The sequence below is a fragment of the Camelina sativa genome, chromosome 7, assembly GCF_030686135.1.
Source record: "Camelina sativa cultivar CO46 ecotype springtype chromosome 7, ASM3068613v1".
Lineage (NCBI taxonomy): Eukaryota > Viridiplantae > Streptophyta > Magnoliopsida > Brassicales > Brassicaceae > Camelina > Camelina sativa.
In genome coordinates, this window is record NC_141886.1 from 32,188,773 (window position 1) to 32,215,056 (window position 26,284).

The following is a 26,284-nucleotide window of genomic DNA, read 5'->3' on the forward strand; positions in this document are numbered from 1 at the left end:
TAGCGTTTTCATATTCGTAAATTTTGACATGTAACAATAGTTAACCCTCTTTCATATTCGTAAATATAGACTACGATAACTTTTACTTTCATTTTCTGTTTTTTTTTTTTATTGGGCAGCAAAATACTAATACTGACTACACTACAGCATCGAAGAATTCTCTAGAAGACAACCCATTTTTGTCATTTACCAAATTGTCTTGACAAGGTCGACGTCCAAAATTATTTCCAATTTAATCATCATCTGAAATATATTTATTCAACAATGTTCGTTTCCTTTATACTAGTAATAGAAAACTATACAACTAGAAAACTAAGAAGCATAAATTAATTAGCTGACTACAAATGTTCACTCGTATAGAACATATTTATTATATAAAATCGTGAGATAAATAATATATATTCATTTCATTATCAATTAGTATTAATTATTATAATTATACTATCAACAATAATGAAATTGCATGTATAACCATTGAAATAAAACTCTTTATTATAGCTAAAGGGAACAAAAGAAAACGTAAAACATATTGGATCAAAGAGTATGAAGAATTATATTTTTTCATTTAAAAACAACAACAACGATTTTGTGAAGGAAATCCTCTGAATAAAATGCAAGCACCATTTTTATAAGACAAACCTACACAATATTTGTTGCAGTCTTCTTTCAAGAATTCATCAGTACAATCTGGTCCACAAGTCGGAGGTAGAGCTTGCACGCTAATTCCCATTTCAACTATCAATCATGAAAAGAAAAAAAAAATTAAGAATCTTGTTTTTGGAAGAAGGATACGAAATTTTATATGTTATAGTTGAATATATATTTCGACATAACATGTACCTGGGAGAATGTCACATGCAATGACCAGCATAGCAACAAAAATGCATGTAACAATCAATTTGGAGGAACCCATTTTTAGCTAACCACTATTGTATATTTCTCAGATATAGTTTTTTTTTTTTTTTGTGTGTCAACAATGTAAGATATGTTTGATGTACATTAATTGAGAATGAAATGATCTATTTATTACATAAAACGTTCATATATATGGTCACGAATTATTTTATTTTTGTGTACACGTTCTAATCATAGTCAAGTTTGTTTCCCTCTTTAGTTTTGTTAATATGTTATATATAGATTTTTAACTCTTAAAAAGTTAAATCTTTGACCCAAGAAAAATTAAAATGGAAGGTAAATCATTTTTCTGGTCAAAAAAAACATAATCAACATTAACAATTTTGAATCCAAATTAAATTATTATTCGCTTGCCTGCTACGTACATTACTTAGCTGCACCACTACGCCAGCTCGAATCAAAAATTATCACGTATAATCAATATATAATAGGACCGGCCCTGCTTTTGTGGATGTTGATAATATATTGTCTAAGATCTTCGAGCAAATTCTTGATTGTTCTGATGGTGATCTTACGTATGAACCAAGAAACCGGTGGCACATTAAGAAGAGTACAAGGCTGAAAGATTTGCTCCATTGTCACCTTTGCTCCAATCCTTCCTTTTCCGCCACTACATTTTTTGTACTCTTCATCATTAATCCGCGACCTAGACTTGCATAAGCGTTCCTGATCTGCGTATAGTGGCTTTATTTTCCAGCTACCCTCAAACACTTTCATGCACGACATATTCTTCTTCTTATATTTTGCCTAAGCAAGAGATCAACACATTAAATCACCAAACACACACAAAAACAGTTGTGTTCATGTGAGGGGGCTCGGAGAAGCTTCTTACTGTAAGATTTTGATGGTTTTCATCGATGATTAGATGTATCGGGATAGCTATAGTACACCCAAGGACCTTCCATCTCAGAGTTTTTTTCACATCCGTGATCTGCCTCGGTCCATCCTTCTTCAAAACCTTTGTTGATTCGTTGTCCTTTGTAGGAATTTAAATGATAACACTTTCAATTACTGACAGTAACTAATACACTAAATTTGAAACAAACCAGACGTTGGCGAAACTCCCTGTCGAATAAACTGAAGAAATTCATATTTCTTGGATTAGTAAGCATCTCATAGACTCCATGAGGAGGCCATCCCAATGTGAATTCTATTTTCAAATGGCAAACACCCTTTTTTGTTTTCACCTTCAAACATAAAAAAATATATAACACAAGTGTTAATTAGCATTTATATATTCTTCTTAATTCTTGCAATTCCTCACTAGTATTTGCTGATTTGCTATATTACCTTCACCGTAGCAGGAGGATCATACCATGCATGGGTATGATGCTTGTTATTATCTGGAATCCAGAGTGTTACTTGCCTCTTCAACTCAGCTAAGTCATAATATTTAGGATCGGTAACATACAGTGGCATCGATCTAACATGTGAATGTTTCTTGTACTCGGCCTAAAATAACAAGAGTTGTAAACTGATCTTATTTATGTAGTTAATTATTTATATTGTTTTCTTATTTGCTGTTACGCACCTTCAACTTAGGGTCCACATCAGGATCCCAGTACCAAGGTTCCTGAATATTAGTATCTTCTTCTGAAACTGAACTAGATTTAACATTCTCACGAGGTATCTTAGACTCGGCCTATACAACAACAAAGCCTAGTTATGATCTCATATATGTGTAACTAACCAAAAAGCAGTTTATACTTGATTTGACAATTTCTCGGGTCATGATCTGATTGATGGAAATGAAACTGACCTTAAGAGGCTGTTGAATGCTTTGATCGATCGAGCCAACAAACCTAGTAAAGACACCCATTTCTGTTTGAAAGTTTTAAGTGATCCATAAACTATACTTACCTTATGAGAGAGCAAGAGTACGTAAAATGACTATCTAAAGCTTGTATTTAACATGGCGTGAGTGATCTTAAATACAATGTGTGCATGTTGAGAGAAAGATTTACATACGGCAAATACAATAAACTAGGCAGCTCCATTCTCGTGAGTTCTTGACGTATGGATAACAAGAGAAAAATATCCAAATTTGGTGCCAATATCAAATCTAATCGTGATTTTAAACATAAATAGCAAATTACAGAATCATGTTTTTTGTGTTTTGGGTATCAAAAGATACATTAAAACCTCTATAAAATTAACAAACACCATAAAATAATTTGGCATGTAAAAATAAACAAAATTCAATAAAATAATATTTGATATTATTAATCCGAGCATAATCTGAAAGTGTTTATAGATAGATTCACATTTCCAATATTAACAGAATCTGAAAACCAAATCCAAACACAAACCCAAAATCGTACTTAAAGATCTATGGTATATTCAATGTTACATTTGATGCTAATGTTCAAAAGAAAGTTGGAAGTTGCATCCTGATTTACTAAACTCTGTATATGTGTTTTCATTAGCTTTAGTTATGGGAAAGTGTTGGTGTATATATATATATATATATATATACTGAGGTTGGTTAATAGAAAAGAGACTGTTAAACCATCGACGATGTACCCGAGGCAAAAGTTTTGAATTGAAATATAAAATGACAATCACAAGTGAGACTGACGTTTGGAGTCAAAAACGTCTTGAGAATCTCAGCACTGGTCTAATGGAATACAAAACTAAACAACAACATATAGATTTCAAAAGGCCAGGGTACAACAAAACCAGAACTCGTTTGCTACCAGCTTACTCGAATAGACTGAAACCCATGTCCTGCAAAAATTAACACACAAGTAAGCACCATCTCCATTTCAAGCTACCATAAGGTTTTAGCTCGCTCATACGAAAAAAAGAAATATAAAGAAATACTTACATCATCGGATTCTTCCTTCTCTTCCTTCTTCTCTTCTTTCTTGGACTCAGCTGCAGGGGCACCACCGCCTCCTCCACCAGCGGATGGAGCAGAAGCCATAGCAACACCACCACCACCAGACGGCACAGAAGCAAGCTTCTCCCTACCAGCAGCAATCAGCTCAGTCAAGTCTTTTCCTTTCACTTCCTTCAACAAAAGCTCAATCTGAGAGTCCTCTGTCTCAGCACCAACTGCAAAAAAATCAAACACCAACAACAAAACCACTTTCAAATCAATCAAATCATTCCACCCCAATTACAATCAACCCTCCTTCTATGATCCTTCTAACCTCAAAACACAGTCACAATTACAATCATCTAATCTTACTTGAACAAACATACATATGAACTCACTAAACCTCACGATAAGCAAATGCCCAAACTAACATTTCTAAGTTAAACATAGATATGAACTCACTAAACTCGAATTCTCCATCGACTCTTGCAATGTAAAAAAAAAAAATCGAATGCTCAAAATTCGAAGTTACTACCAAAGGAACGAACCTGATCCGAGAACATCCTTGATATCGGAACTGGTTGGGGAAGCTTTCCCACTCAAAACGGCGAGCAAAAACGCGGCGACAACCTTCATTTTCTGATACCAAAAAATAAAAAAAACATCAAATCAAGAAGACTAGTGACCACGTAGTAGGAGAAATGGATAAGTGGCGATCGCGTTTACTTACTGAGCAAGTGTTGATGGATCTCGCAGGAGGCGGAGTGAGTTTTTAGGGTTTGTTTGACGGCGATGAGGAAGAAGAAGTACGTAAAAAATGGAAACTATATGATTTATATACACTTAGGGTTTCTTCAATCTATCGAATGTCTCCGGTTTAAAAGATATCATCCTATAACCGGGACTTAATTTAATTCCGGCCCAGTTTCTTTTAAGCCCAATTTTGTATGGGCTCTTCTTTTTTTAATGCAAACCATGGATTTTCATTTCGAAGGGTGTATGAGTTTCACAATTCCACATACTCTTGACTAAAAAAACCTCTTTACTCTTGTATTATGAAATAAAAGGAAAGAATCGTGTAGGGTGTTAAGACCGTGAGCAAGAAGCAAAAAACCCTAAAGAACAATCAAAGCCGCGCCGGCACTTTCGTCCCTGATAGATCACATTTGCTGCTAATTATGTCCGATCTTCCCAAAGAATTGGTAGAAGAGATACTTTGTCGAGTTCCAGCCACAGAGCCAATTACGATATACATGCAAACGATGGAACAGATTATTCAACAAGAAGAGATTCATAAGAAAGCATTTGGACAAAGCCGCAAAGCAGTTTCTGGTTCTCATGTCGGAGCAGTGCTATAGGGTTTATTTGATGAGCGTCAATTTTTACGGAGTTCCATCTTTAGAGATCATAGGTGAACACGGCCTAACTGACCCTCAAGATGGTTTCGTTGACTTCGAGATTTCTTACGTCTCGCACGGCGACGGTTTATTGTTATGCAACAACAGTGAATACAATAGAATCGTGGTCTGGAACCCGTGTACTGGTCAAACCAGGTGGATCCAACCAAGAAAGATAGGTTCTTATGCTCTTGGATCATACCAAGACCAGATATATGGCGATACTAGCTACAAGATCTTGTCTTGTTGTTGTGATGGTGACAAGAACGAGTTCGAAATCTATGAGTTCAACACTAATTTATGGAAGACTCTTGGTGTTACTTTGGACTGCGAATTGGAATATGATTTCTGTGGCATGTCTTTGAAGGGAAAGACTTACTGGTTTGCTTCAGATGAAAATGAGTATCCTCAGCTCGGCATGTTTTTAGTAAGCTTTTGACTATACAACAGAAACATTTGAACGTTTGCTTCTTCCATGTAAGTGTCTTGGTTATGAGAGCTTGTCTCTAAGCGTTGTTAGAGAAGAGAAACTTTCTGTGTTATTACAGCGTATAGATACATCAAGAACAGAGATATGGGTGACAAATAAGATTGGTGAGACCAAATTTGTGTCGTGGAGCAAGTTCTTAACACTGGATTTGAAACCTGAACTTCGCATTTTCGGCCTCCTAAATTTTTTGGTGGATGAGGAGAAGAAATTTATTGTGTTGTGTCATTCGATCGTGAGAAGTGGAGTCAGCATCAAACAGGTGGTATACATTGTTGGAGAGGACAATAAATTAAATCAGGTGCATTCTGGATTCGTATCATCTCTGCCAAATTTGTTTGATTATGTTCCAAGTTTGACTCAAATCTAGCCGTGTAAGTAAGAAGTGTGGTGGTGAAACCCTCTCGGTGACTCAAATCCAGCTACCAAGTTGTATGTAGATCACATCAATCACCCTTCAAGTTCTACTGCTATATCACTACTTTAATAGATTCTAAATTGGATTAGTGTTCACTAATGCTTATTAAAGATTACTGAAAGCCAGAAAAGTTGTAGACTAAGAGATTAACATAGCTTGTATGTAACTTTGTGGTTTATGCAAGAATTGTCTTCGTCTCATCAAACATGCATAAACACGTTGACAAGAAAAATAAAGCCAGAGAAGTCTTAATGATTTTCTACTCATAAAACTGTAATTACATGAGTTGATACTGTATACAGTATAAATTACATACTACCATGCACATCATATACGTCTGTATTCGTCTCCACAGTCACCAATCACTTGTAGAAGATCTTTACCTTTCTTGGTAACCTCTTGTATGCTATTAACATCTTCTTCATCCAATACCAATGAGAATATAGCATTTGCATCTTCTATGTGTTCCGCTAACCCGAGTCTCACCCCAATCATTGATCCAGCTACTCCTTGCTGAGATGAGCTCCCCATTTTCCAGACAAATCAACAAACCAGACTGGCCTTAAGGCTCAAAAATAATCGATGTGATGCGAGGAAGAACAAAATACCTGATCTAGTACATATCTCACGGCCACTGTCGGAATAGAGACTCCATGTTTTGTGGCTACAGTCTTCATTGTTCGAAGTAAACCTTGGAATAGATTCCACCCTCCCCATGCATCAACCATCTGTCATGTAACCCACAAAAAAAAAGCTTGAAACAGTAGAAACCGTATCTAAACCAGAAACTAATACAATGAGAATGCCATTGACAGGGTCAATCTGTGCATGATTTGAACTCTTACTCTTTTGTACTTTTGGAGAGAAGGCGTATTCAAGCGAGGGCCAGCAAAAGGGATTGTTAGATTGGTATCAAGAAACTTCTCTGACAGGAGACCACCCATTACTGTCCCATATCTACACCCAACAAAGACCAACGTGTCTGGTTAAGTCAGTCAGTTGTAAAAAGAAAGAAGTCAAACAAGAATTTTATAAAGTATAATTACGTTATAAGTTTGACGCCTGTAAGCTCGCAAAGCTGAGCCATTCTCTGTTGAGGACGCATGTCTACAATGGAATGTTGCACCTGGAAAGAATTTGCACAAAGAGTCACAGATATACAAAAAGAAAAAGAGTCTGAATAAATACACATCGGGCTGGCACTCACCTGATTACTAACGACAGGGATTCCATTCTCTAAGATTTTCTCAAGTCTCTCTGTATCAAAATTTGTCAAAGCAATTGTCTTGATTTTACCTGCAAGCATTACAATCCTACATATTAAGCAGCCCAATAGATAAACAAAAAAAGGCAATCACAACAAAGGAGAAAGATAGATATCCCCCTCTCTTCCTACCTTCTTCTTTAAGATCAGTGAGATGTTTCAGTGCATCAAGATAGCCATCATTTGCATAATCCCACCTATTCCAAATTACTACAGATTAGATTTTAATAGGTAACAATTGTCACTACGGACAGAAACTTCTTAACATTATAAGTTTATATTAGCAAGAAGATATGATACGAAAACAACACACACCAGTGAAACTGAAGCATGTCAAGAGCAGCAACATCCATTCTCTTCCGCGATATATCAATGTTCTGACGAACATAGCTACTTGTCATCTTTATTGGAGGAGGCACCCATTTCGTCAAACTACATCATTAAAACAGTCTAAATCGTTTAATCATCTCTACCATATGTTACACTACATCATTAAAAAAATACTCGTTAAAATCATCTCTACATTTCTGCAAGAGTGCTTACCCTTTAATCTTTTCCAAGTACTCTGGAGGACGTTCTCGACGAACTCTATTGACAAAGATACCGTAAAGATCTTCAGCAGGACCATCTAAACATAAGAGAAACAAACATAGCACCACTAATTAAAAGGTCATTAAAACTAAATCACAATTTTATCACTAATCTCTAACACAAAGTCTATTCTGAAAGATTCGATTTCAGTTGTTAAGCTACTTACAATGATCAGCCATATCAAAGGTAGAGAGACCAGCATCTGCGTATCGAAGCATCGCATCGACGGCGTCGTTTCGGTCAATCTTACCCCAACCACCACTCGTCTGCCACATTCCGTTGAGAACTCTGCATATCTCCAGTGAATCGTTCCCGTTCTTCAGCTTCACCCACCGTTCAGCTTCCGCCGTCTCCACCGAGCATTTCACGGAGCTGGAAAAGGTTCTACGGGGAGAAACATTCCGGTGAAGCCAGTTCGATGATGCTGTAGTCGCTAGGTTCGTGGCGATAAGGGAATGTACGGTCACAGGCATCGTCGTCCCTCTCAGTCTCTCTCTTCTCTGTGTGTCTCTGCAGAGAGATAACAACTCTGTAGCTCGTGGGCCTCTATTGCCTTTCAGGCCCAAATTTTAGTTTGACCACTTTAACCCCAACTTAAAAGTGCTAATTTTTTAATTTTATTTTTAAGATTGTAAAAAAGGGTAATAAACAAAGAAAGACTAACAATATTACCTTTTTTATTATGTCAAAGAAAAAAAAAAAGTTATACTGTACTTTCTTTAGTTTTTACCCTTTTACAATCTTCAAAAAAAAGTCAGCATTTTTAATTTTTTATAAAATAAAATTACCTTTTTTAGATATTCTTTTATAAAAGTCCTTTATAACTTTAAATTGGGAAGCGGATAGATTTTGAAAGTATAATTTGCAAATCAAGGTTTTAATTTTTTTTAACCTTTGTTTATCGGATAGTTTAGTGTAGTTTTAGAGGAGAGTGTATAGTTTGTATATCTCTAGCACCAGTAAAATAACTATATAAGACGTTCTAGATAAAATCGACTAACCATGAAATGGATTTGTACGAAGCGCATTCACCGTTCAACCATGTGAGACACATTCTAGTTATATAAGAAGCTTCTTGAAGAGTCCCTCTAGTTATGTGGTTTTAGTATGATGTATCATAGAATCATGAGATATCGTATTTAAAGCATTTTCCCACTAATATTTGAATGTTAAATCCCGAAACTAAAAAGAATTGGTGCTGTACAATATTCATATAATAACATATGAACAATGAGAACTAGCGTGTGCTAGTTTGTCTGATTAGCCTACATACTTTTATAAGCCAAATCATTAATATCTATTTCTGAAAATAAATTCATCATGTCATACTTTGATCGTACATCTATACTTCATTTCATATATATATTTTTTTTGGTATGGAATAAATGATGATGTTCTTTGTATAGTTTATTGGATGAAAAAAATATAAAGTAGTAGTATTTTGTTTTGTTTAATTTTATATTATACGATTGGTTTCTAAATTTTACTCATCAGTTTAGTTAGATAGATACATACCTATATATATATATATATATTATACATTGATCTAACCTATCTGAAAGAAAAGAAATGTAAAAACAATTCCATTTCAGGAAATTTGAATGGTTTAGTTTAGTTGATTATTTTAAAGAGGTGGTATAGTTGTGCTAAGAAGGTGTGACTTGTGAGAGTGGCTGATAAAAGAAGGAGTATATTAGAATATATGATATACTTTAAAAATATATTACCAAAAAACCATAAATATTATTCGTATTTGAAGATATTCCAATCTACTTCTTTGTGTCTGTTATGTATACATATATATATATATATATGTGTTTATAACTAAAATTGTTAGTTATTATTAATTATAAACTGGGAAATATTATCCTAGAAAAAAACAATTCTTGAAGAAAATATTAACTAGTGTTTGAACTTTACAATAGATACGAATTCCAAATATGTCGATTGGACGAAACGAAGCGAATTGTAGACATCAGTTTAAAGTTTGCAAGTGGAAATGGGAACCAAACTTCTTCTTTTCTTTTATTTTTTTTGTTTGTTTGTTTTCGTCGCAGCTTTAAAAGTATAGTTTCTGACTCACCGAAGTAACGACTTAATACATCGTCAACTTGAAAGTTGAAACTGCCAGCTCAGTGCATGAGAGACGCTTGTCGACATGCAAATTGCATAAACCAATGTCCCAGTTGCGGTTTATATGCCTTTGAAGTTTGAAACACTTCACCACTTGCTAACTTCACACGGTCCTTAAAACTCACGTGTTTCTTTGTACCAAGCACGTGTTTAATTCTACCTATTGATTTGTTTTTTTTTAAGCGTATCTTTTAACTCTCAAGTAACGAACAAAGTTACTAATTCTCTTTAGTTTAGGTACAACGATATTTTTTTTTTCCAACACAAGTATCATCCATATCTTGTAGAAAAATATCATTATAAATGCTGCGAAGGAAGATGTAAATTCTTACTGTAATGTGGATAAGATTCTAGTATGAGATAGGAAGGACTTCGGTAATTATTTGTTTTTTTCTTACTTTTTTAGGATACTATTTTCTTTTTTACTATGCAACTACTAATACTGAATTAGTTGATAGTTTTAGCGATGGTTATCTTACATTAAAAAAATTGATGGTTAACAAGAAAACAACTAGAATTATGTGAAGAGAAGTATAGTTCAAAATAACTAGTTGCTTGTTCAGTGGTTTTGAAGATTTATTATGTTATATAGGTAATGGTTCGAGTCTTCTTTATAACTAAATTATTATTGATCATGATAAACATTAAAATAGCAAAGTTTTATCATTCCTTATTTCCTTACACTTAGTTTGAGTTTCAATTCAAGATACATTATACTAGACACCTTTAAAAAAAAAATCACTACGTTATCATAAAATATCTTTCAATTTCACTCAATTAGTCGCCGATTAGATTGAATATGTGTTCACTAAACTAATAATGGAAAACAAGTTGACATAAATATGCTAATTTGAAATTGCTTTTAAGATTATCACTGTGAAACTTTTTCTCACAACAATTAACATAATATACTCACTTATTATTTGAAAGAATGTTTATAATGAATTTGTCTATAGTAATTCATTGAATTTTGTACTTTCAAAAACATCAATAGTAGTATAGATTCTCAAGTTTACTTTATCTTCGAGAAATTCCAAAAACAGTTTGGATGATATTGGCCATTAATAGTTTGGTGTAATTTGGCATTTTCTTTGAGTAGTAAGGAGGTTAGAAAATTGGCATGAATATGGGTTTGGTTGGGGTTTGTATGAGTTAGCAAAATCCACGAATAAGTTTCCGCACGCATGTTAACAAACTGATAAGCCAACAAACTAGTTTTAGACAATTAAAAACTAAAATAAAATCTAATTGTATAAAAAAACAAATCAACATAAATGTTATTTTCTATTTTGTCAATTAATACAGTAAATTTATTACATTTACAATAAATTGAACCAACAATTAATTAAAAATTGGTGTACGGACCGACTGATCCATATCACAAACCGGTCAATCTCGAAATCTTCATATTTATTTAAGTAGGTTGTTTATGGGCTACCTTGATGTTGTTTATTACTAGTAATCATAAACTTTTGTACAATTGATTAAGAGAGACAACATAATAAAAAGAGTTTTCCTCTAAATCTTTCTTTAATTTTTACATGCTATCAAAGCAAACATCCTCGTAAATCTAAGTTAAGGCTTCGACATTAGAATTCTTGTGACCAAACAACAAGCTGATTCTAATTAGATTTTTTTTTTTTAAACCCAAAGTAAAACCTGTTAAAATCTAGTGGTTGTTCTAAGCACGACACTCTGCCCCAAGTCTCTCCAATCCAACGTTGTTCTTGATTTCTATCTTTGGTGGCATGAACCGAGCAATTTTAAAGTCTTGTTCTCGTTTGCGACCACTCTTGTTTTATACCATGACGTTATCCATCTTTATGAACTGATACATATGGATGGTTTTTTTTTTTTTTTTTGAGTAAACATACGTAGATGGTTAATGGTTTCAAGGTACCCTAAACTGCATTGGTCTACAATCTTCTGTTTTAGCCTAGTTTTTAATTTTCTGTTTACACGTAGACTCAATTTTGTAAATATTTTTTCGAATAAAAGTATACTATTTTGTAAGTACCTTTGGTTGATAAAAAAAACCTGTAATAACCTTTTAAAACTATATTTAAATTTTAAAATACCGAAAACGGCTAAATTAAAACAATTTTTTGCATGTCCCAATAAAATCTAATTGACCATGTATATTTTATTAGATTAGGTAAATGATTTTGGACTTTTCCCACCAAAAAAAAAACACAATAATGACTCAATGAGTACCACTATTTTCCAAAATAAAATGCATTTTTATAAAGTAGCACCATATTTTACTCTACATAACCATGTTAATAGTGTCATTAAAAAAATAAAAACAGCACCTCAATTTACTTAATCAACTCTCACAAAATTATAGCCATGTATCAATATTACCCAGCAAAATAATGCAATACATCTATGATTGCCAAAGTCTTATGTCATATACTCATATCATATGAGAAACAAATAAAGAATCTTTTTGTCGACGTAAATAAGGTACTTCATTCATGTCGACAACATAAACAAAGGTTATGTTTGTGTAAACCTGTTGGCTGTTGACTCGCTTTTTGTGTTAAAAAACCAAAAAAAACCCCTTTTCCCTTCTTCCCGCCGTTGCCGATTTCGGCGGCGGCAACCCCGTAACCCTAAATGACTAAAAAAAAGAAATCCTCCCGCAAGCCATCGTCCTCTGGTTCATCAGCTCCTCCCCTTCGTCGAGCTGAGAGCTCGGTAGCTCCCCAACCGCAGATTTCGACTCCCCCCTGTTCCGCCTCCGACAAAAACGAATGTGCCTCCTGGTTCTGCCGCCTTAAAGGACCTCTCCGTGGAAGGTTCCAGTCAGGCAAAATCGTCTAGCCCTAAGGTCAGTCCAACAACCTCGAGTGGTTCGCGAACTCAGATCCCGGATCCTATCACAGACCCAGTGGCTGCTCCCCTGAATCCAACCCTCCCGAATTGGAAGCAAATGCTTCTAGGTTCTTCCGGTAAGATGGAAAAGAAGGGTACCCCCTATTCTCTCGAATCTGGGGAACTATGTGTTAAAATCCCTAATGCGGTGATAAAAAAGAATCAAAACAGATGGAAAGACTTCATCATAGGTCAGTTCCATGGTAACCTTCCTTCCAAAGGAGCTCTTTTTGCTATTCTCAACGGTATCTGGAGCCGCCGCAAGAGGGATATCACCATTTCTAAGCAAGGACCGAAATCGGTTCTTATCCGGATCCCTTGCGATGAAACCCGGTGTAGAGTATTAGCTCAAAGGGTGTGGTATATTGAAGGTCAATCGATGTTTGTTGCGGATTGGGAACCTGGCCTCTCTCCAGTTATGCCTGAACTCACTGAAGCCCCTGTCTGGCTGGAGTTCAGAGGTGTCCCTCTTCAGTTCTTTTCAGAAGAAGCTCTTGAACATGTGGCAGGGATGATTGGTCATCCGGTTTTTTGTCACCCTGCTACTCTCAATCTAATGGACTTAGAGGTGGCCAAAGTATTCACGATAGTGGATATTACCAAACCCTTACCAGAAGCTGTTAATGTTCAGTTTAAATCAGGGGAGATTACCAGAATTGAAGTATCAAGCCCTTGGCTTCCCCTGACCTGTGATTTCTGTCAGGGAATAGGTCACACCATCAAACGATGTCCTACGGCCCCTATTCTCTGTACCCGTTGTAACTCAACGGCTCACAAGGGTGAAGACTGCCCGCGAATGACGAGGACCACCACTGAAGGGATCAACAGGAAAAACCCGAGTAGGAGATGTAAAGACAGAGAAAGGAAAATTTCGGTTGTTGTGGATGCTCCCTCCAATCGGCTTCCCTCTCCTCACCCCAAATCAGGTTCGTTTGAAATGGCTATTGACTTGGGCAATCCCTCCAAACCCCCGAAGTCCTCCAAACATTCCAAGAAGCCCTTACCTTCCAGGTGTTCCTCATCCTCGGCTCCATCCTCTTCGGAATCTGATCCTGTAGAGGAATCATCTTCTTCAGATTCTCCATCTGAAGAAGACGATAATCCGGCTGATAATGCAAACTTTATCCGTGTTTTGTCTAAGAAGGAAAGACGTTTCGAGCGTGCTTCCACAGGGAAGAGCTCTCCTCCCAAATCATCCCATTAATGTCAAAGATAGACATTTTTTGTTGGAACGTAAGAGGTTTTAATCATAGTGTAAAAGGAGAGGTTTCCGGAATTGGCTACGGCAGTATAAGCCGTTTTTTGGCAGTCTTGTGGAGACGCGGGTTAGGCAACACAAATCTCACAAGTGCTTGCAGTCCACCTTTATTGGTTGGAATTTTGAGGCTAATTATGAGTTTGCAGAGCTGGGTAGAATCTGGGTTGTCTGGGACCAGTCAGTGAGACTCCTCATTCACTCCAAATCAAAGCAGATGATCACCTGCATCGTTTTGTTGCCTAATGAGGACAGCGAGATCATTGTATCTTTTGTGTATGCGGTTAACTGTCGATATGGGAGACAATAACTGTGGGAGGAGATTTGCTCACTTTCCAGGGATCCCTCTATCAACTCTCGGCCTTGGACAGTGATAGAAGATTTTAACCAAACCCTAAATCCCTCAGAGCATTCCTTGGGAGGCACTCGAATCAGGAAAGGGATGGAGGAGTTCAAAGACTGTCTTCTCTACGCTAATCTTCAAGATCTCTCCATCCGAGGGAATAAGTTCACATGGTGGAATAAGCAGGAGCAGAATCCTATTGCCAAAAAATTGGATAGAATCCTCATTAATGATGAATGGATGGTCAAGTTTCCATTGTCCTTTGCTCAGTTTAATGACCCCGACTTTTCAGATTATTCACCTGCCATAATTGATCTTGACAAAGCGCAAAGAGGTCGAAGTCACTCTATGATCTCCCACTATCTTCTTCAGCACGAGTAGTTTTTACCTAGACTCCTAATGTTTTGGCACTCCACTCAATATCAAGGCACTGCTCAATTTTGTTTGGCAAAGAAACTGAAAGCTCTGAAAAACGTCATCCGAGACCTCAATAGAGAGCATTTTTCAGATTTGGAGAAACGAACCAAGGAGGCTCAGGAACGACTGCTACACTGCCAGTCTATCCTCCTGACCAAACCTACTCGTTCAGCAGCGGTAGATGAGAAAAAGGCTCACCAGGATTGGCTATTCCTCGCTAAGGCCGAGGAAAAGTTCCTGTATCAGAGAGCGAGGATCAAGTGGTTTGAATGTGGGGATCTCAATACAGCTTATTTTCATAGAATTGTAGCAACCAGGCGAGCCATGAACCAGATCCACTACTTGGTAGACGCTTAAGGGCAACGACTCAGCAACTCGGCAGATGTTAAGCAACATTGTGTGTCCTTTTATGAAGACCTTCTTGGGGGAGACTCTTCTACTCTCACCTCTACTGAGATTGAGCAACTCTGGGATTTTATCCCTTTCAGGTTAAGCCAATCCCTCTCTGATTCTCTTATTGTTGATGTCACGGATGATGAAATCAAAAAGGAAGTTTTCTCTATGCCAACAAACAAGACTCCGGGCCGTGATGGTTACACGGGAGAGTTTTATAGAACTTCTTGGGATATAATTGGTCATGATATCATTGCGGCTGTCAAGGAGTTTTTTAGCACAGGAAATCTCCTAAAGCAAACAAATGCTACCGCCTTGAGTCTAATTCCAAAAGAGATAGGAGCTGAGCATATCACCAAGTTTAGACAAATCTCTTGCTGTAACGTGATCTACAAGACCATCTCCAAAATAATTGCTCGCCGAATGGAGAATTTGTTGCCTCTCATGATCTCCAACTGCCAGTCTGCCTTTGTCAAGGGTAGGTTGCTAGTTGAAAACGTGCTCCTGGCTACGGAGATGGTCCAAGGCTTTGGTCGAACCAACATATCTCCTAGAGCTCTTTTGAAAGTTGACCTTCGGAAAGCTTTCGATAGTGTCAAGTGGGATTTCATCTTAAGGGTGCTAGAGATTGCCCAATCCCCGCCCAAGTTCATCGCATGGATTAAGCAATGTCTGACTACCACTTCCTTCTCTGTTAAGGTTAATGGGGAACTTTGTGGATATTTCAGAGGAGCCAGAGGTCTAAGACAGGGAGACTCGCTCTCCCCTTCTCTCTTCGTGATTGTTATGGAAGTTCTGACCAACATGCTCAATTCCAGGTTCGCAACAGGTCATATAGGCTATCATCCTCTTGGCAGGAACCCTCTTATTTTCCACCTTGTCTTCGCGGATGATCTCATGATCTTCTATGATGGAGGGCTCAGTTCTCTCCAGGAGATTGCCTCCTTGCTTGACACCTTCAAAACTCTATCTGGATTGCATATGAATAGAGATAAATCCACATTGTTCGTGGCAGGCTCTCCGACAGATGGCCTTGATCAACTTGGTTACCAGATTGGTTCCCTACCTGTGCGATACCTTGGCTTGCCTTTACTTCATCGTAAGCTTAAGAAAGAGAATTATTCTCCGCTGCTGGACAAGATCAAAGAGCGGTTCTCTGCTTGGTCTACAAAACTCCTCTCTTTTGCTGGCATACTCCAATTAATCTCTGTGGTTATCTACAACACGGTAAATTTCTGGTCCTCAGCCTTTGCCTTACCAAAAGGCTGCCTGCGAGCTATAGAGACAATGTGTAACGCGTTCCTGTGGTCTGGAAACATCACCAGACGCCCTGTTGTCAAAGTTTCCTGGAAAGACATATGTCTACCAAAGAAAGAAGGTGGACTGGGCCTTCGCAACTTTGTTATCTGGAATAAAGTCTTGACTATGAAGCTAGTTTGGATGCTAATCACGAATAGTGGATCTCTTTGGGTTGCTTGGATGAAGAAACACATGCTCAAGAACGCTGGTTACTGGATAGCTGATGTCCCCCAAGGTTCCTCCTGGATGTGGCGTTATCTCCATGCTCGGAAACCGTTGGTCAAATCTCTTTTGGGAAGTTCCATTGGTGATGGTAAAACTATGAGTTATTGGTATGATAATTGGTGCGGTTTGGGTCCTCTCATTGACTACCTGGGTCCTGCTGGACCAAGATTAATGGGTATTCCTCGGGAGGCTAAAGTAGCGCAAGGAGCTGGTCCGCATGGTTGGAAACTTCCATCAAGCAGGACTCGTAATCCTCTTTTGCTCATAGTCCGGAACACTCTGCCTTTATTGGATCCCCCTACTGATAATCAAGGACCGGATGTTTTCTCTTGGGGTCAGGAGGGCGCTAGGAAAACCTTTTTTAGCACTAAACTCACCTGGGAAGCTTTGAGACCCGCATCCTCTCCCAAAAGCTGGCACAAGGCTGTCTGGTTCAAGCGTGGCATCCCTAAACACTCGTTTCACTTCTGGGTTGCAAATCTCAATCGGCTGCCTGTGAAATGTTGACTCGTTCCCTGGGGGATTACTGCTGATTCTACTTGCGTCCTTTGTTCGGATAGTGAAGAGACAAGGGACCATCTTTTTCTACTCTGCAGCTACGCCACACAGCTTTGGGGTCACGTGCTCCCTAGACTAGGTCTTCCACCTCTCATTTTCTCTTCTTGACAGACTCTGGTTCATTGGCTCCTCAGCACCACCAGAAACCTCCCCTCCACATTGAAGAAGATTGTCATTCAGGCTACCATATACGCTATTTGGAAAGAGCGCAACTCTCGTCTACACGAAGGACCTATATCCTCTCCTGATGCTATCTTCCGGGTACTTGACAGAACTATCAGAGACATCCTCCTTGCTCACCAATATAGTAAACAAGGAAGAGGTCTTTTGGCTCCTTTGCTCGCCCACATCAGTGGCTGAGCTCGATGCTTTTTCAACCCTGCATACTCAACTATTCAGTTCAGTTTCTCTGCTTTTTAGCTTCTTCCCTCTCGGATCTGTCACAAATGTCGTCTACAGCTTTTTATTTTTTTTTAGGCTGTAACTGCTGCTTTAAACTCTTGTAAACCTCAAGTTCCATTTTGGTAATATAATTAACAGTTATAAAAAAAAAAAAAAAAAACCTGTTGGCTGCAAAATAACGAATCTTAAAACATCAAAAAAATATCGTAATCACTGATTACTTCAAAAAAAAAATATTTTCTCTGAAATTTTACCGCTGGTCCTAGAAATATTTTTTGAAACTAAAAAAAAAAAAAAACGCACATATTTTACAAATGAATGAACAGAACACATGTCTGTCCACAATAAAATGATTTAAAAAAAAGAAAAAAAAAGAAAAGAATCTTCTATTTAATTGACTCCAACGTTTTCTCGTATAACACACAAACTCATCTCTCTCTCTCCTCTTTCCCTCTCTCTCACCTTCTCTTCTCTCTCTTCAGCAATGTTAGTAATCATATCTTTCATCACCGTCTCAGTCATCTTCTTCGTAACATTCTCACTCTTCCACATACTCTTCCTTCAAAAGCTACGTTACTGCAACTGCGAGATCTGTCATGCTTACCTCACTTCAAGCTGGAGAAAAGACTTCGTCAACCTCAGCGACTGGTACACTCACCTCCTCCGGAGTTCTCCGACGTCTACGATCAAAGTCCACGTTCTCAACAGCGTGGTCACGGCGAATCCATCGAACGTCGAACATATCCTCAAAACCCATTTCCACAACTACCCGAAAGGCAAACAGTTCTCCGTTATACTCGGTGATCTCTTAGGCCGTGGAATCTTCAATTCCGATGGAGACACGTGGCGGTTCCAGAGGAAACTCGCGAGTTTGGAACTCGGGAGTGTTTCCGTGAGAGTGTTCGCTCATGAGATTGTTAGGACCGAGATCGAGACACGTCTTGTTCCGATCCTGACATCGTTCTCGGACAGTCCCGGTTCGGTTCTGGATCTGCAAGATGTGTTTAGAAGATTCTCGTTTGATACGATTAGTAAACTGTCGTTTGGGTTTGACCCGGATTGTCTCCGGTTACCTTTACCGACATCGGAATTCGCCGTGGCTTTCGATACGGCGTCGACGTTATCGGCGAAACGAGCTTTAGCTCCGTTTCCTCTGTTATGGAAACTCAAAAGGTTTTTTAGGATTGGTTCTGAGAAAAAGCTTAGAGAATCGATCGATGTGATAAACCGGTTAGCTGGTGATTTGATCAGGCAAAGGAGATTAACCGGTTTAGTTGGTAACAACGATTTGATATCGAGATTCATGGCGGTTGTGGCGGAGGATGATGATGAGTATCTCCGAGACATCGTCGTGAGTTTTCTATTAGCTGGGAGGGATACGGTGGCTGCCGGTTTAACCGGATTTTTCTGGTTATTGACACGTCATCCGAAAGTAGAGAACCGGATCCGGGAAGAGTTAGACCGGATTATGGGGACCGGTTTTGACTCGGTCACTGCCGGCTGTGATGAAATGAGAGATATGGATTATTTGCATGCGACGCTATACGAGAGCATGAGACTGTATCCGCCGGTTCAATTCGACTCCAAATTCGCTTTGCACGATGACGTTTTGTCTGATGGTACGTTTGTGAAACGAGGGACTAGAGTGACGTACCATGCTTACGCAATGGGTCGGATGGGTCGGATCTGGGGCCCAGATTACGAAGAGTTTAAACCGGAGAGGTGGTTGGATAACCAAGGTAAATTCCGTCCCGAGAATCCGGTTAAGTACCCGGTTTTTCAGGCCGGAGCTAGGGTTTGTGTGGGGAAATAAATGGCCATCATGGAGATGAAATCCATAGCGGTGGCGATCATTAGGAGGTTTGAAACACGGGTCGCTGGTTCTGAGTCCACCGAGATGATACGGTTTGCACCTGGTCTAACCGCAACGGTTAACGGTGGATTACCGGTTTTGATCCAACAAAGGACTTGGTGTTCATAAAGTCAAGATATGTATAATAATAATACTACTTTATAAAAACATAGATAGAGTCTGTTTATAAACTGACTAAATTATTGTTAACATGTAATTGACGACATCTATGTGTATCATTATCTTTTTTTTTTAATTTAATGTTAAATTATATTCAAAAGAAAAATAAACGTTTTACAAAATTTGTGTAATCAATTTTAAGACATTTTAAAATAAAAACATTCAATAGAGTCTAGCTGCAAACCAAACTTGGATGATTGTGGCTTGGCCACCTTGAAGTAAATTCAGACGGTTTCTAACATTCTTGTCTATTAGCTTGATCAGATGTTTTGCCATCAAAAGGTGTTCTCCATGTCTTCGCCCGTTTCTTTCTCTCCAAATCGAGTATATGGTAGTTTGGAGAGCATAACCGAGGATTAGTTGCAGTGTTTTGTCCAGTGTATTACCAGCAAGGAGAGTGATGACTTCTGTCCAGCGGCTTGTGTATTTATCTGCAAGTAGCTTTTTAACTAACCTTTCCCACACCAGCTGTGTATAAGGACATTGGAAGAATAGATGTTCTCTTGTTTCTAGCGGATGGTTACAGAGGATACAACTTGTGTTTGCCTGAGGATTCCACTGCTGCATTTTGTCTCCTGTAGCAACTCTGTTTTTAACTACCAACCAGGTGAAGAAGGCGTACTTTGGAGTGGCTTGTGCGAACCAGATTGCTTTGAAGTCGGCCAATTGTGGGTGGGGAGTATGAATATGTTGCCATGTAGCTTTGGTTGAAAAACTGTTACGGTAACAATCCTTGTTCCCCTTCCACAGAGGTGTGTCGTGATCGCTAGAACAACGTAGTTTCTGTTTCTAGATCTCTTCCTCGATAACAGTTAACAAATGCAACCGGTGTTTCCGTCTCCTCTGCATATGCATTACATCAGCCATGGTGCTTGATTTAGATATACGAATATCGATGAATCTCCTGTCTCCAAGTAAATCATGTAGACAACCTAGCGAACTCCATTTGTCAAACCAGAAAGAAGTTGATGTACCATTATGCACTTCCATCATGAAGAACTGCTTAGCCTGATCCCTATATTTCAACAGCTTCCGCCATATCCAAGAGCCAGAAGTTAAGTTATCTTTTTCAGCCCAGAAAGAACCAGTTCTAATAAGAGATCGTTGTACCCAATCCACCAATAAAGAACCAGTTCTAATAAGAGACAGTTCTCCAAATCAGTTTGAGCATACTAACCTTATTTGCTTCTACGATTGACCGTAGCCCCAAACCTCCCTCACTCTTTGGTAAACAGACCTCTGACCAAGCAACTTTCGTTTTTCTTGTGTTCAAAGAAGGTCCAGACCACATGAAAGCAGAGCATAACCGATCAATTTCTCGAATGCAGGATTTAGGTAGTCTAAAAGCTGATATCCAGAAGTTTGTCAAACTGAAGAGGACTGAACTAATTAGTTGCAACCGGCCTGCAAAGGAGAGTATACGAGTTGTCCAAGAAGCTATACGCATGCGTATTTTTTCTATAAGAGGGAGGTAATCCCCTGATGTCATCCGCCTTGGTAACAACGGCAATCCCAAGTACCTAACCGGCAAAGAGCCATATGCAAACGGGAACTCGTGGAGAATCTCATCTCGCTGAGCTAAAGAAATGCCAGCAGTGTAGATAGTGGATTTTTCAATGCTAATGTGCGGACCAGAGTGAACTGCAAAGTCATCAAACACCCGCAAAGCACCTGAGACCGACTGTTTTGATCTATCCAAAAACACCATTAGATCATCAGCAAAACAGAGGTGGGTGAGTTTCATCTGTTTACATCTGTGGTGGTATCCAAAAACCCTGTTTGCAGCAGCCACATCGAGCTTGCGAGAGAGCACATTCATGCATATAACAAACAGATATGGACTGAGTGAGCAGCCTTGCCTTAAACCTCTCTTACTACCAAAATAACCCGCTAGTTCTCCATTAACGTGGACTGAGAAAGATGCAGTTGTGATGCAGGTTTGTATCCAATGAACATATTGTGCCGGAAAAGCAATGGCTCGCAGGTGGTAAGTAAAAGAACTCCATTGTACTGAGTTAAACGCTTTAGATATGTCTATCTTTAAAGCACATCGAGGAGAGATTGTGTCCTTGTGATAGTCTTTAATGATTTCTGTAGCAAGAAGCACATTTTCCATTAGCAATTTGTCCTTGACAAAAGCAGATTGATTAGGGGCGATGAACTTTGGTAGTCTGATCTTTATTCGGTTTGCCAGAATCTTGGAAATGACTTTATAAAGGACGTTGCAACAGGAAATCGGTTTGTATTCTTTCATGAGCCTTGCTTTTTTCTTCTTCGGTATGAGAGCCAGGATAGTAGAATTGACCCCTTTTGGTAGAAAGCCAGTTCGAAAAAAAGGATTGGATAGCCACTACAAAATCATCACCGATAGTAGACCATGTAGCCTTAAAGAACTCCACAGTAAAACCATCTGGTCCTGGTGATTTCGAGCCTAGCATTGCAAATAACACCCTTTTGATCTCCTCCTTAGATACTTCATGGGTGAGTAGTCTCTGATCACTCTCATTACATTTAAAATCTAAAACTGATTCCAGTTCCTCTTGCGACCAGGGTGTGTAGTCTGCAGGTTGCAGATTGAGAAAACTCTGAAAATAACTTGCAGCTTCACTTTTTATTTTATCTTGAGTGTCTACGACCTGACCATTGTCACATTGAATCTCTTTGATACTATTGCTGGACTCACGAAGAGTAGTTGCAGTATGGAATGCTTTATTATTTTGATCACCAACTTTCAACCAATGGAGCTTTGCTTTCTGCTTCAAATATTTCTCCTCGATGTCCGAAATCTTTTTCCATTTTTCATAAACAGTCACCTCATCACAAACAGCTTGTGATGTAGGATTTTCCATTGTTTTAGTCTGCATATCACACAAAATCTTATATGCCGCCTTTGTACGGACTGTGATGTTACCAACCATGTGTTTCCCCAAAGATCGCAAGCGAGGCTTTAATCCTTTCAGTTGCTTTGAAAATATGTGCATTGCAGAAGTAGAATGAAACAAAACCGGATAATTTCTCCATTGGTCCTCCATATCCTTCGGGAAATCAGGATGTGAGGTAGTTACATTGATAAACTTGAAAGGTTTTTAATCTTTGGTGCCACCGGTGAGAGGTAGAACCGGCATCTAAGGTGATCCGAGCATCCCCCTGGTTCAAACACAGAGTAGGATTGGGCAAAGTGCTGAAGCCAATGGTTATTAATAAGAACTATGTCAAGTTTTTTACAAATTACCCCATCATGCCGCTTATTACACCATGTGAACCTTTGTCCGTGATAATGCATATCAGAAAGTTCACAGTAGCTAGAAAAGTCTTGGAAGTCCCTCATTCCTGTCGTGAAAAAAGGGGTGGAAGCATTCAGAGATTGATCATCACCATCCAGTATTTCATTAAAATCACCACAGAGAAGCCAAGCTTTATCCCTAAATAAAGGAGAGTCCTGATGATGTCGCAAATCGCTCCAAAGAGTTTGGCGTTCAACAGAGAGATTTGCAGCATAAATGAATGAGACAAAGAACTCATCCATCCCTTCAATGTAAATAGAACAAGTGATCAACTACTAGGTTCTGTAAACCGGAGTAACTCTAACGTTGTTTCTCCAGACGATCCAGAGTCACCCCAACCGATGCTCCTCATAGTTTGAGAGAAAAGACCAACCTGGAAACACTGACTTCACCACTCTATCAGCCCTTCTTTCCTTTACCTTCGTTTCAATTAGACAGCCAAAATCGAAATGTCCCTGTCTTAACCACTCTTTAACAACAATCTGCTTTTCTTGTTTGTTGAAACCCCATATGTTCCAAAAAAACCCCGACATCAGAGTTGTTTGGGAGGGAGACGTTATGTAAGAGATGTAGGAGCCTGGATCCTACTGCTCTGAGAATTTGTGTTGGACAAAAATTTATGTACCTCCTTTGAAGCGCGAGGTAGAGAAGGACGAATGGAAAGACCAGTTGCCAGACGCTCCGGATCATCTGCAACCCCACGACTCTGTTTCTCCTGCAACTTGAGAGTTACATGAGTCGTATCATCGACAGTACTAGTCTCAACAACAGTGTTAGGTTCCTCCAAATCCTCACCCTGTTCACCCTTATCGCTAAGGCATGAAAAAGAGTTCGACATAGTCGAATCCTCCTCCTTGTGTGAATCCTGCTTCATTGGACTACGAACGACTTTTGTGGGAGTTTTCCAACCAAGGTCCAGATCTCTCGCCGTATCCGTAACATCATCAGCAATTTTAGCTGATGTATCCGCAACTTTCCTCTTCTGTACAGCAACATCTTCCCCTTGCTGTGCAGTAGGCATTTGTACTACTTGTTCCCATGTCTCAACACCAGATACTACACCATTTTCAAAATTCTGCTTATCCGGTGTTTCTGTTAAAACTGTGTCCTGACCTGTTACCACCTGTTCCTTTCTCGTTGTACACGCTGAGTCCAAATGACCCCATTTAGAGCAAAGAGCACAACGAGCTGGCAGCCAAGGATAAACAAACTCCACGATGGTGTCACCACCTCTCTCAGATTTAAAAGACATTTTGTTTGGCAAACTTTTTGTTAAATCAACTTCCACCAACACCTTTGCTTCAGTGAACGACTTACACGACTCTGTATCCGAATGTAACTGCTTTGGGGTACCTAGTGGGCTTGTGATCGCACTCAGAACCTCCCACGAAAAATATTTTGGAGGAACATTCTTCACTATAACCCATATGGGAATAGTCTTAATCTCTTCCGGCTCCATCTCAGCAATGGGACTCCACGTTGATAAAACAACCGGAACACCACACAGATTCCACATACCTCTCTTCAACACACGAGTTCGCGTACGCTCATCCCGGATTCGAAATCGCACCGCATTGTTATCCACTGGATAAACATCAATCTTCAGTGTTTTATCCCCAAGTGTCCAGATCTTGTTTACCAATGCATGAATCCCTCCCACAAAAGGAGCTTTTGCAAGAAATCTCCCCACCTGGAAATCCTCCCAAAGAGGATGAGCCTCCTCAAAAACCTTATTTGGCAACTTTACTGTAGGCATACCATCTATTTCCTCAACAGCCAGATCGACCTTAGGCATGTCCCCCTTAGATTTAACCATAGACACCCCGCTGCAGTGAACCTTCATGAGTGGCAAGAGGAGAAACCAATTGCAACTCCGAAGTAACTGCAGAAGAACCCCCCTCAGTATCATTCTCCTTTAGCACTCTTGGAGGAGAAACTTTTTCAAGCCCGACAACCGGTAATACCTCACCTTCCTCAAGATCCAGGATCGTCGGAGATCCAACCACACTCAGTGGACCCCCGTTCTCCGGCGGAAAAACCCCCGACGGTATCAAATCTTGTGCAAAAAGCAAAAAATCCTAAATCACCTTTGTGATCACCTCCAGAGTAAAACGGAGGGAAGTTGAGCCACAGAGATGTGTATCATTATCTCTTATTGAATTTAGGAAGAAAAGCCAAGTGGGTCTAAAATTTCTTCGAATCTCAATTGTATAATGCTTGAATTTAATATGATTACGGAAGTGACCAAAAATGACGTTCAGATTTATGTACATTTTATATAGTTATAGTATTTGAGACGATGGTTTATGCAAAGATTGCTTGATTCGCACGAATATGTGTATGTGTAAACGAATGTAGTGATTACTGATTACTATTGCGGATTAGAGAATCTGGATTTTTATTCGATGATTACGTCGATAAGAATTTTTTACTGTAACCATTTTGAAAAAAAAGATTCATGTATATTGTGTAATCTTCTTTTCTTTTCATCTTGTCGGGCATATTGTGTGTAATGTAGAGATTGTAAAATGATTATTTGATTTGATATTTTTGGTAAACACTTTTCGTGTCCATCTTACTAAAACAATACAATTACACAATACATTTCTTTTTTACTAGACATTTGTTGGGTTAAATAATGTCAACGAATCACTTGTGTCATGTGTATACTATTACTATATTACACGAATCATTTAAATACTCTTCTGCCCAGCTTATTTGTTAGTCTTTTGAGAAGGTTTTTTTTAATCTTCTATAAATCTGATCTGACAATAACTGTCTTGATCATCCAATATAAATTGGAATTAGTTTGTCGACTAGCTGCCACAAACGATAAAGAAAAGTAAGTGGGATTATTCAAAGACATCATAAGATACAACATATCTTTCATTTTATATACAATTTGGGACATATTTTCTTATTCAACCTTTTTCTCATTGAGAAAGGGATCTGACTCATTTTTACTAAAAACATTTTTTTATTAAGACTTCTTTTTTCTCATCTTGATTCAGTTTTTCTTTTTTTTCTCTTTTTAGAAAGACATAATCTATTTTTTGTCACTGGAAAATATGTGAAGAGTTTTTTTTTTTTTTTTTTATCTTGACTTGAATGTTTCTTTCTTTTTAGAAAGACAGTGTATCTTCTCTTGCAATGTAACAAATAAGCTACAAAAT

At 38.5% G+C, this 26,284-nt stretch overlaps 5 protein-coding genes and 2 pseudogenes across 6 annotated transcripts; 2 read left to right on the forward strand and 5 right to left on the reverse strand.

Moving 5' to 3' along the window:
• Positions 1-468: 468 nt before the first annotated feature.
• Positions 469-999, reverse strand: LOC147941938 (Putative membrane lipoprotein). The gene is made up of 2 exons (XM_087456530.1): positions 841-999; positions 469-735 (listed from the first exon to the last, which is right to left on the reverse strand). The coding sequence occupies exons 1-2, from the start codon at positions 911-913 to the stop codon at positions 566-568; spliced, it is 243 nt and encodes an 80-aa protein (XP_087312656.1). The 5' UTR covers positions 914-999; the 3' UTR covers positions 469-565.
• A 200-nt stretch (positions 1,000-1,199) lies between these two features.
• On the reverse strand, positions 1,200-2,837 carry LOC147941939 (uncharacterized). 2 transcript variants are annotated; one of them, XM_087459651.1, is made up of 6 exons: positions 2,675-2,837; positions 2,447-2,557; positions 2,206-2,367; positions 1,962-2,102; positions 1,748-1,891; positions 1,200-1,662 (listed from the first exon to the last, which is right to left on the reverse strand). In XM_087459651.1, the coding sequence occupies exons 1-6, from the start codon at positions 2,732-2,734 to the stop codon at positions 1,333-1,335; spliced, it is 948 nt and encodes a 315-aa protein (XP_087315777.1). In that variant the 5' UTR covers positions 2,735-2,837; the 3' UTR covers positions 1,200-1,332. The 2 variants fall into 2 exon arrangements, with proteins under 2 accessions (XP_087315777.1, XP_087315778.1); XM_087459652.1 differs by having other exon boundaries at positions 1,748-1,873; positions 2,675-2,836.
• Positions 2,838-3,435: 598 nt separating this feature from the next.
• LOC147941940 (large ribosomal subunit protein P2z-like) lies at positions 3,436-4,615 on the reverse strand. Its single transcript, XM_087459941.1, has 4 exons — positions 4,467-4,615; positions 4,285-4,375; positions 3,743-3,972; positions 3,436-3,642 (listed from the first exon to the last, which is right to left on the reverse strand). The coding sequence occupies exons 2-4, from the start codon at positions 4,370-4,372 to the stop codon at positions 3,616-3,618; spliced, it is 345 nt and encodes a 114-aa protein (XP_087316067.1). The 5' UTR covers positions 4,373-4,375; positions 4,467-4,615; the 3' UTR covers positions 3,436-3,615.
• Positions 4,616-4,914: 299 nt separating this feature from the next.
• On the forward strand, positions 4,915-5,990 carry LOC104754083 (putative F-box protein At5g47300 pseudogene; annotated as a pseudogene).
• Positions 5,991-6,282: 292 nt separating this feature from the next.
• LOC104786958 (putative oxidoreductase At1g06690, chloroplastic) lies at positions 6,283-8,451 on the reverse strand. The gene is made up of 9 exons (XM_010512441.3): positions 8,060-8,451; positions 7,846-7,930; positions 7,618-7,734; positions 7,435-7,499; positions 7,246-7,334; positions 7,085-7,164; positions 6,884-6,995; positions 6,647-6,766; positions 6,283-6,551 (listed from the first exon to the last, which is right to left on the reverse strand). Exons 1-9 carry the CDS (start codon positions 8,364-8,366, stop codon positions 6,366-6,368), a joined length of 1,161 nt encoding a protein of 386 aa, XP_010510743.2. The 5' UTR covers positions 8,367-8,451; the 3' UTR covers positions 6,283-6,365.
• A 9,772-nt stretch (positions 8,452-18,223) lies between these two features.
• On the forward strand, positions 18,224-19,937 carry LOC104786957 (cytochrome P450 94C1 pseudogene; annotated as a pseudogene).
• A 679-nt stretch (positions 19,938-20,616) lies between these two features.
• Positions 20,617-24,906, reverse strand: LOC147941941 (uncharacterized). The gene is made up of 7 exons (XM_087458697.1): positions 23,737-24,906; positions 23,485-23,530; positions 23,060-23,355; positions 22,903-22,974; positions 22,278-22,790; positions 21,005-22,177; positions 20,617-20,856 (listed from the first exon to the last, which is right to left on the reverse strand). The coding sequence occupies exons 1-7, from the start codon at positions 24,904-24,906 to the stop codon at positions 20,617-20,619; spliced, it is 3,510 nt and encodes a 1,169-aa protein (XP_087314823.1).
• Between the last annotated feature and the right edge of the window lie 1,378 nt (positions 24,907-26,284).

What these genes read in the sequence shown, in the direction of transcription:
- LOC104786958 (XM_010512441.3), bottom strand. Translation starts at nt 8,366, where the DNA reads ATGCCTGTGACCGTACATTCCCTTATCGCCACGAACCTAGCGACTACA. An exon ending in ACAGGCGTCAAACTTATAAC is followed by an intron (nt 6,996 to 7,084) that starts GTAATTATACTT and finishes TGTTGGGTGTAG; the next exon opens with ATATGGGACAGTAATGGGTG. An exon ending in CTCTCCAAAAGTACAAAAGA is followed by an intron (nt 6,767 to 6,883) that starts GTAAGAGTTCAA and finishes GTTACATGACAG; the next exon opens with ATGGTTGATGCATGGGGAGG.
- LOC147941939 (XM_087459651.1), bottom strand. Translation starts at nt 2,734, where the DNA reads ATGGGTGTCTTTACTAGGTTTGTTGGCTCGATCGATCAAAGCATTCAA. An exon ending in GCATTCAACAGCCTCTTAAG is followed by an intron (nt 2,558 to 2,674) that starts GTCAGTTTCATT and finishes GTTGTTGTATAG; the next exon opens with GCCGAGTCTAAGATACCTCG. An exon ending in GGGAGTTTCGCCAACGTCTG is followed by an intron (nt 1,892 to 1,961) that starts GTTTGTTTCAAA and finishes ATTCCTACAAAG; the next exon opens with GACAACGAATCAACAAAGGT.
- LOC147941940 (XM_087459941.1), bottom strand. Translation starts at nt 4,372, where the DNA reads ATGAAGGTTGTCGCCGCGTTTTTGCTCGCCGTTTTGAGTGGGAAAGCT. An exon ending in CAAGGATGTTCTCGGATCAG is followed by an intron (nt 3,973 to 4,284) that starts GTTCGTTCCTTT and finishes ATTTTTTTGCAG; the next exon opens with TTGGTGCTGAGACAGAGGAC. An exon ending in AGAAGGAAGAATCCGATGAT is followed by an intron (nt 3,643 to 3,742) that starts GTAAGTATTTCT and finishes TAATTTTTGCAG; the next exon opens with GACATGGGTTTCAGTCTATT.
- LOC147941938 (XM_087456530.1), bottom strand. Translation starts at nt 913, where the DNA reads ATGGGTTCCTCCAAATTGATTGTTACATGCATTTTTGTTGCTATGCTG. An exon ending in TGCATGTGACATTCTCCCAG is followed by an intron (nt 736 to 840) that starts GTACATGTTATG and finishes CATGATTGATAG; the next exon opens with TTGAAATGGGAATTAGCGTG.
- LOC147941941 (XM_087458697.1), bottom strand. Translation starts at nt 24,906, where the DNA reads ATGCCTAAGGTCGATCTGGCTGTTGAGGAAATAGATGGTATGCCTACA. An exon ending in GTAATAAGCGGCATGATGGG is followed by an intron (nt 22,975 to 23,059) that starts GTAATTTGTAAA and finishes TGTTTGAACCAG; the next exon opens with GGGGATGCTCGGATCACCTT. An exon ending in CTAAGGAGGAGATCAAAAGG is followed by an intron (nt 22,178 to 22,277) that starts GTGTTATTTGCA and finishes ATGATTTTGTAG; the next exon opens with TGGCTATCCAATCCTTTTTT.